This window comes from Stigmatopora nigra, chromosome 23, assembly GCF_051989575.1.
Source record: "Stigmatopora nigra isolate UIUO_SnigA chromosome 23, RoL_Snig_1.1, whole genome shotgun sequence".
Classification (NCBI taxonomy): domain Eukaryota; kingdom Metazoa; phylum Chordata; class Actinopteri; order Syngnathiformes; family Syngnathidae; genus Stigmatopora; species Stigmatopora nigra.
The window spans coordinates 4,791,990-4,801,122 of record NC_135530.1 but is presented as its reverse complement, the minus strand read 5'-3'; the positions used below and the strand labels follow the sequence as shown (position 1 = coordinate 4,801,122).

At 42.7% G+C, this 9,133-nt stretch overlaps 1 protein-coding gene across 7 annotated transcripts; it reads right to left on the bottom strand.

The window, feature by feature from the left end:
* Positions 1–349: 349 nt before the first annotated feature.
* nrf1 (nuclear respiratory factor 1) lies at positions 350–8,638 on the bottom strand. 7 transcript variants are annotated; one of them, XM_077709967.1, is made up of 11 exons: positions 8,535–8,638; positions 7,177–7,292; positions 6,965–7,130; positions 6,402–6,516; positions 6,207–6,333; positions 6,000–6,140; positions 4,894–5,052; positions 3,805–4,113; positions 3,579–3,736; positions 2,588–2,709; positions 350–973 (listed from the first exon to the last, which is right to left on the bottom strand). In XM_077709967.1, the coding sequence occupies exons 2-11, from the start codon at positions 7,243–7,245 to the stop codon at positions 813–815; spliced, it is 1,527 nt and encodes a 508-aa protein (XP_077566093.1). In that variant the 5' UTR covers positions 7,246–7,292; positions 8,535–8,638; the 3' UTR covers positions 350–812. The 7 variants fall into 7 exon arrangements, with proteins under 7 accessions (XP_077566093.1, XP_077566096.1, XP_077566099.1 ...); XM_077709970.1 differs by having other exon boundaries at positions 3,820–4,113; XM_077709973.1 differs by having other exon boundaries at positions 3,835–4,113.
* Between the last annotated feature and the right edge of the window lie 495 nt (positions 8,639–9,133).

The window sequence follows — 9,133 nt, the reverse complement described above, 5'->3', positions numbered from 1 at the left end:
TGTAGATGTACATGTATATTTAGATGTATATGTACATGTATATCTACCTGTACATGTATATTTGGATGTATATGTACATGTAGATGTACATGTATATCTACCGTATTCTCACGACTATAAGGCGCACTTAAAAGTCTTAAATTTTATCAAAAATAGACAGGGCGCCTTATAATCCAGAGTGCTTTATATATGGAAAAAATGTATAATTCGTTGAGGATGCGCCTTATAGTCGTGAAAATACAGTAGTTAAAAAAAAATCAAGTCTTTCAATGATCCGACATTCAAATGGACGCATTAAGTACACCTAAATGTGGTTTATAGCATCATTATAGTAACAGTGAAGACACACTTTTTAAAATTTAATTCATTTTAATTCATTTTGTGTCCAGAGGCATTTCATATTCTGTACAACATACTACATCGTCTATCCTCATAAAGCCAATTTACATACGGATAGTCGACAAAAGGTTGAAGTACTATGTAAAATCATGATGGCACAGTTGTCCGATAAAAACGGTTTACAAATGACCAGGTATTTCATACTGTAATAAGCCCCAAACTAAAAAAAATAATAATAATTGATGTACTTCCTGAGCACTGCAATGCAATTTTTAAAAAAATCAGGGTGTGGACTTGACGTTAAGGAGTGCAGTTTAACAGTGAAGCCTTTTAGTTCATATTCAATAACCCCAAAAAAATACCTAAGCAAAAAAAAGGACAAAAACACTAAACATGTGTACTCCCATGTGAGCAAACGTGGACTTAAAAATCATATTTGCATGACATTTTAAAGTGTAGCTAGCGGGTAAAAATCACTGCTCCAGTGTCACCACCTCCACCGCTTGACCATCCAGCGTCATGGTGCTGTCGATGCGTGTGGCGACCGGCGCCATGGCCACTTGCACGGGACGATTTCCTTGCGCCAAACTGGTCACTACCGTCTGGTACATGCTGACTGGGATTTGAACCAGACCTGGACGAGAGGGTGGTGGGTTACAAAACATATCAGATTTTTAGAGTAGCGTAGTTTAGGCCCTGTCAAACAATGGTGCGATTGAACATCCTCGCCGCTCTCCCCCCAACACAGCTGTGTACGCCTGCGGGGATTATTGCCAACGCCGCCATCACGTGGGCCGTACTTCTCCACCCTCCAAGCTGTTCGTGTCCCCTAGTATTTGTCGTCCGTGCAGTGAATGTAATGTTTTTTTGGGAAAAAAAGCTTCAATCTCGGGGGCTAATTGTCAAGCACGCTATGGTTAAGCCCACTCGTCGGTGATTGGCATCAGCCATTTAGCCAAGTGGCTACTCGACAAGATGGTCGCTAAGACCTTCCGAGTGCGTATGACAATCAGTAGGCAACACACTCCAAAATGTCGTCCTTTACTCTAGTGATTAACTCGTTTAGGTCAACAGAAGGATCGAAAAATGGCTACTTTGACCCGAATGTGACTTTTGCTAGCGAGCGTCTTCGATTGAATCTTATGCTCAAGTTTACGGGGATGATGACGTTGTCTGGTCCCCGCGATAAGACGTGAACTCGTACTGGAGTGGATCAAAGCTCTTTAGCAAGGGCGAGGCGGGTGAGGGGCGGGGCCTAAGGGGGGGAACCAGTGACAGCTTTACTTTGATTGATTGACTTAAGTGTTGAAAGCTCATTTGTTGTATTGAATAATTTGCAAAAAGACAAACTTGGTGTGACGTTTAAAGGCACTGTAATGTAAATTCACAGTTTTTTTCCCCATCTTTTAAATTACATCTTTTAACATTGATAGATTTGGAATGGATTGGAAGTCTATTGTGGAGACGATGATTTCAGGCATTGGTGTCAAAGTGGCGGCCTGGGGGCCAAATCTGGTCTGCTGCATCATTTTGTGTGGCCCAGAAAAGTCAATCATAAGTGTCGACTTTCTGTTTTAGGATCAAATTAAAGTGAAGACTATAGATGTATATTATATTTCCTGATTTTCCCCCTTTTTAAATCAATAATTGCAATTTTTAATCATTTTTTTCTGTTTTTAGTTAAAAAATAATTTTGTAAAATCTAAAACTATATACGCATATTTTCAGTGATCCACTTTAATATGGAACATAATAAAATGGTTTCCTTTTGAAATGATTAAATAAATAATTTCTCTTACTAAGAAAAAAATCTCAAATAATCTATCAAAAAAATTGAATATTTAGGGCTTTTAATCCAGTTCCTTTAATCCATTTATAATTTAAAAACAAATGTAAAATGGGCTGGCCCACATGAAATCAACTTGACGTTAAAGCAGCCTGCGAACCAACCCGAGTCTGACACCCTTGACTTCAGGACTTTATCTTTAAAAAAAGGCATCTGTAAAGTAGATTTTTTTTGTTAATGTATAAACTGCCCCTGTCATGTCATACTGCAAATGGAGGTCAGCTAGCATTAAGAAAAAGACGGGCAGGAGTGACGCAACAAGTTGCGGCCGCCATCTGTCGCATGAGCACGGAGTAGATTAGCCCCGTAGAAGCTTAAACGTAAATGATAATTGGATGCCAAACAGTGTTCATTTCCTAACTTGAGAACATTTTCTGGAGATTCAAATAAAATAAGAAATACCTGTGGCGTCCTGTACTCCCGCCAGTGCCCCCACGGCAGCCGCGGTCTCAGCCAGCACGATTTGCCCCCCGCCTTGAAGCGTGGCTTCTGCCAGTGTCGCAACGGCGTGGGCTGCCGCCTCACTGTCAAAGACAAAAAATATGTCAAATACCCAAAATAGGAGAGATCAGAGACAGTGTGGAACAAAGTGGTGTCAAAGTGGCGGCCCCGGGGCCAAATCTGGCCCGCCACATCATTTTGTGCGGCCCGAGAACGTAAATCATGAGTGCTGAATTTCAGTTTTAGGATCAAATTAAAATGAAGAGTATAGATGTATATTAAATTTCCCGATTCTCCCAATTGTATTAGATCTATAAAAATATATATCTATAATACTTAGGGCCTTTAATCCAGTTATTTTAATCAATTTATAAAACAAAAAAAATTAAATATTATATCTAAAATGGTCCGCCCCACATGAAATCAAGTTGACGTTAAACCGGCCCGCGAACCAACCCGAGTCTGACACCCTTGGTGTAGAATGTGTGCATGTAAAGCTTATGTATGCAGAATTAGAGGTGTACACTGTCTAGTGGGGGGGTTATTAAGAAAGTCTGTGTGTGTGTGTGTGTTGGGGGTGGGGGTCAGGAACGTAAGAGGCTTTTCCAGTCTGGACTTAGAATCTCTCTGAAGGTGGCAGGTGCAGCCGTGTCTAACAAAGCTGTTTTTTTTAACCAGGCGGAATTAGCACGAGCTGACTGCGAACTGATGAGGATGACAAAAAAAAAAAAAAGGCTGAAAACAAAATGTTCCACAAGTGGGACCCAGGTGGGTGCAGGTAATGAGCTCTACTGGGACCAACCCACATGATACCGTCACCATGGCGACAGAAAAACTGCTGACATGTAAAACTTCCAGCAATGATTCTAATTCACCAAGCAGTTTTAGAACCATGCAATGTTGGATAGTGTGTTAATCCCATACAATATAATAAGGGGTTATGTTTTCTAACCTGTTGAGTGCCATGGTAACAGTAGCACCTTGTTGCATTTCATGACTGGCCGCTACGGCGGCTTCTGCTAGCGACGCTACCGCCTGAGTAGCTTCTGAGGCCTGCGTCGTTTGGATTGTCATCTCTCCGCTTTGAAGTGTGGCCCAGTTTTGTTCTACCTATAAAGTCAGATTCATTAGAATGTATTCACATGTGGAGGAAAAAAAACCCTCCAGATTGAAATTACTTCTCCGTCTGTCACCGTAGAGTAGTTGACCTGCGCCACCGTTACGCCAGGTAGTTCCGAGGCGTCGGCCAGTGTAGCCACCGTGTGTCCCGTCCCGACTTGGATGAGCGATACGGTTCCGTCGGGGTTGTTGATGGTCTGCACCACCGTTTGTGAGGGTACCAAGTGGGCGATGCTTTGCGCGGCGGCTAGCTGATGCTGCACGGTTGTGGTGACTTGCTGGTCCTCAAAGGCGTATAGCAGGTCTTCACGGCCGTGCTGCTTGTAGCAGTTCTTCACGATGGTTCGAAGCGCCTGTGTCCAGGAGACCTTACACAACCCCCCCCCCCAAAAAAACAGTTAGAAACTTGATCTCTGGTTGAGTGGTACCCAAAACAGTTAGAAACCTGATCCCCCGGTATAGTGGTACCTCTACATAAAAAATATTCAAGTTAACTAAAGCATCTATAGGAGATCTTTTGTTCTAAGATACAAAAAAAGATCAATGTTTCAAAACGTTTAAATCTCTAAAACAAGGGTGTCAGACTCAGGTTGGACCGGACTATTTTAGATATATTTAGATTTTTTTTAATTTTATAAATGGATTAAAAGAACTGGATTAAAAGCCCTGAATAGTCAGTTTTTATAGATCTAAAACAATGTTTTTTGAGCTTTTTTATATTTTCCAAAATGATTTTTGAACTAAAAAAAATATTAAAAAATTACAATTATTGATTTAAAAAGTGGGAAATCAGGAAATTAAATATACATCTATACTCTTCATTTAAATTTGATTCTAATATAGAAAGTCGGCACTCATGATTTACTTTCCCGGGCCACACAAAGTGATGCGGCGGACCAGATTTGGCCCCCGGGCCGCCACTTTGACACCTGTGGATTAACCCTAGGGACTATAGACTTCCAATCCATTCCAAATCTATCTCTCTAAAATGTAAAAAAATGGTCATTATTTATCATTTCAAAGGGTTTAGAGGTGGTGAAACCCTAAATTCTGCCAATTCAATGTAAATTGTATACCTACTCACTCAATTGACTAGAATGAATTTTGCAAATTAGGGGTACCACCATACTTTATGACATGAAACTCACTCTTGTTTTTTGGTCCTCAGAGCGCACATCACTGCGCACATTGGCCCAGGGGATGTCATCGGGCCACCACACAGGCTTACAGCTCTCCTTCCCCCATCCGGGCTTGCCTCGGCCCGTGGAGTACTTTAGCATCTCTGGGATGAAAGCTCTCAGCTGGGCCTGCCACAAAGAACATCGGGGTGACTACTAAGCATGACGCAAACACGCCCTTCAAGAAAAAACACATAAAAAAAAGTGGAGGTGAGTATTGATCAAAATTGAATGGCAAATAGCAATAGGGGGGAGTGAGCCACAGACTAATCTATGAGTGTGGCACCAGTCGTCAATTCTTTCAGTACAGATTGCATTGTTGAGCCTGCGAATGCGCGCATGTCGGCCTCGCTAAGCCGTCTGCCGTCACGTCATCACTTCCCTAGCTTGGCGGGGTGGGGATGCGCTTTAGTGCCAACGTCCTCCGTGTCCTGGCAATATGGGAGCATCACTGCGAGGGGATTATTAAGCAGCAGCAACGGCTAAATTTGGCCATGTCGGAATCAAATCCCTCATGCACTGTGAACCAACTCTATTTTTTCCTCCATTTTGTATCGTCTTCAACCACATGGCGAGTGAATAAGTTATTATTTACTCCTTGACCTCCCCATTTTGGCAGGCCTGCTAGGTTGTTGCTAGTAGGGAAAAGTTAGTATGTCATTTTTGGAGCGAAGGGGTGTTAAAGCAAGCTCACTTTAAGAAAAAGGAAGGCAAAAGGTTAATGCTGCTAATCTAATCTTTCCTCTTGAGAAATACACTTGCTGGCAAGGCTCGAGGTTTGCCGGCAGTCCCAATAGTGCCGTCGCACCAGGTGACCCGGCGACAGAATCATGGGCCCTCCCATGAGGGGAGTAGCGTGAAAACAAGACGGGCTCCCGCGAGAAGAGGGGTGTGTTAATGAAGGCGACATTTTACCATCCCATCAAAAATAATACTGTTAGGAAAAGGGTTGGTTAGAAAAGAAAAAAAATCAAGATTCTGCCTACTGGCGCCATCTGCAGTTGGATGTTAAAATCTCACAGTGAATCATTCACAGTCAATACTTAAAGTCAATACTTTGATTAATGCTGTTACACCTGTGTCATTTTGTCTACAGAGACGGGGATCCCATCAATGGTGAGCGGGGGCAGCTCTGACGGCAATTCACCACCAGGGGGAGCGTGTTCAGCCAAGGCGTTCTCCAGGTCCTCCAGCATCATGCCCTTGTATTTCCTCACCTGCACCACATAAAAAAAACGTTAGTATCACACAATGAGACAGTTAAATTCCTTCAAGCCACTTACCACATTCTCCAAAGGAGCAGCACCAAAAACCTTAAAGATGGGGTTGGGTTTGTTGGGGGACATGCACAACACGATAGCCTGCTGGCCCACGCGGGTGGTGTACTCGTCCAGCGTGGCCCTCAGCTTCCTGTCCATAAGACGGACATGGTGTTCTGCTGCACTTGTGCTAGGCGGGGTGGAGAGTTGAGGGCTCACCTGAGGAGGCGTGTTTGTTGCCTCTTCCGGATCGACGGGTTGGATTCAAAGATGTGGGGCCTTTTCCTTTTTTTACCCGTCGCCACGGCAGCAGCCGCAGCCATGCCGACTGGACCTGAGAGGCAAATGAGAAGATGTAAATATGGTCGAAAATTTACAAAGAAGAGCTAAATCACGTGTCCAAGTGAAGGCCCAAAAACTGAAAAAATGATTAAAAATTACAATTATTGATTTAAAAGAGGGAAAATTAGGAAATATAATATACATCTATACTCTTCATTTTAATTTGATCCTAAAACAGAAAGTCGGCACTCATTATCTACTTTCCCGGGCCACACAAAATGATACAGTGGGCCAGATTTGGCCCCCGGACCGCCACTTGAACTAACCCATTAATTAATTAATTCATCAGGGTAGCGCCAGTTGCTCACTAACATGGCCTTATACATTGACGCCGCCTACTGGTCGCTATCAAACATGACACCCATGGACATTTTTTTTCCATTGGGTACATATTTCATCTATTATTTGAACATTTCATAGGCCTTGATGGGAAACACAACCTGCGGCAGCCAGGTGGGCGGTGATCTCGTCGTTCCCGGCTGAGTTGAGGATGTCCGTGTCGTCGTAGGGATCGTCGTCCGGCGAAGACGTGGAATCCTCGTCGGCGCTCATCATGGATGCGTCGGTAAAGGTAGTCACGTGCACCTGAAACGCACCCATCTGGAGCTGATAATTTTTTTAAAAACAGTCCAACCTTTTTAAAAAAATTAACCTGCTCACTGACAGCGCTCGCTTCGATGGTAGTCATGTGTTCTGTTTGGTGAACTCCGTGATCATCCATGATGGCCGCCTTTGTCTGTCTACACAGCTGGTTGCAGGGTACAACAGCTGAGGATGATAAAAGTCAATGCTTAATGCCATGGAAGAAGTGCATGATGGGTCAATAACTGGTAAGTCCAATCTGATTGATCAAACTTGAGAATTTCAATGATTTCGGCGAAAGGTAGACTACGCCCTAGACCAGGGGTAGGCAACCTATGGCTCGGAAGCCACATGTGGCTCTTATTTATGGGTGTATATGACTCTCCGCCTTTTTAAAATCAGAATTTTTCTTCATTAGACTCTTCTGCATGCATTATTTCATTGATTAGCAACAGTGAAATAAGGCTTCTCAAAATAATTCACTTTACTTTTAAAGTGGTGAAATGAATAATAAATGCTCACATTTTCATGTATTTTTACTCTTAAACTCTGAGTATGGCTCTCAAGGAATAATGTTTGAAAATATGAATTGATTATGTCAAAAAGGTTCATAACCCCTGCCCTAGACTGGTCGCAGGGCAACTTTTTTCATATTTAGTCATATTAATGAATGGAAATGATGTCTCAAAACAATGACATCAAGACGTTTGCTTGAAACTTAGACTTGACAATATCCTCAATGCTCATGTGTAGAAGATAAACAGATTCTGTACAGTTACAAACACAAATTGTACCCGATTCCAACTGTTTATTTTTTATTTTTTTTATTTCCCAGTGTTCCATGCACCACTTTTGATTGGTCCTAGGCAATCGATCTAAGCTTTTGTCCACGACATCAAAGCATGCCTTCATCTGGCACTTCCAACTGAATTGCAGTTTCCCGTTCAAAACAATTGATCACGTTTTAACGACCTCCCAGTAAACTAATCATTGCTTAGTGGAAAGCTAAGCTAACCATGCTAACCTGTCCTACGTTTAGCACGCCCGGCTAACCATTTGGCGGTACACTATCGTGATGTAAATAAACATAAAAGTCCGTTATTGTAATAACATCGTTATTCCACAAGTGTGATCGTGATCGGAAAGAAATACCAGCGATCTTCACCCAAAACCCGCGAAACAAAATAATCAAAATAATGGCATTAATGCGCGCTAAATGCTAACGGCGGCCTCCCGCCTAACAACAGCTCTTCTCCTCTTTGAGATATTTTCCCCCGATAAAATGTGCAAACATGGATCCATGCGGCATTCTCGACCACGCCGCCTGTCAACATTCTGACAAGAGCGTCGTTGGCCCCCAACTGCCGGGTTCGCGATGCGGCTGCGCCGGGGCTGAAATAGATGGAGATTGCGCGGTAGGGTACTAACCTCAGAGCGGCTGCGCTAGTTCGGGCCTGGGAAGGAGCCGAGCAACAATGGACGACGCACACTCACACACTCATACAAACAGGCGCTGTGAATGTAGTGGTGCGTTCAAGTACCTCCCCGACCCCATGCAGTTTTCGTATCAGAGGGGGGCTAACATGAGAAAACGTATCACTCAAATCAAAAATACAATAGAAATATTTTTTGGGGGAGATTCATTTATTATTTTTATTATTATTAATATTATTTTAAATCAATGGACGACGTACACTCACACTCATACAAACAGGCGCTGTGAATGTAGTGGTGCGTTCAAGTACCTGCCCGAACCCAAGCAGTTGTCGTCTCAGAAGGGGGCCTAGCATGAGAAAAAGCAAAAACACAATGGATATGTTTTTGAAGGATTCATTTATTAATGTCATTTTCCAATTTAAGCTTTGTGGTTTGCAAATAGTGTATATGTAGTTGATACTAATCATGTGTTGGGTTGTACTTCACAATAGTGGACACTAGATGGCAGTACAAGTACATGTTGCTGTCATTGTCAAGGTGTATATATACTAGTACTACCAGATGAGTCCATAAACAATTCTTTTCAGGTA

What these genes read in the sequence shown, in the direction of transcription:
- nrf1 (XM_077709967.1), bottom strand. Translation starts at nt 7,245, where the DNA reads ATGGATGATCACGGAGTTCACCAAACAGAACACATGACTACCATCGAA. An exon ending in CAACAAACACGCCTCCTCAG is followed by an intron (nt 6,334 to 6,401) that starts GTGAGCCCTCAA and finishes TCTTATGGACAG; the next exon opens with GAAGCTGAGGGCCACGCTGG. An exon ending in GTTACCATGGCACTCAACAG is followed by an intron (nt 2,710 to 3,578) that starts GTTAGAAAACAT and finishes TGTCTTTGACAG; the next exon opens with TGAGGCGGCAGCCCACGCCG.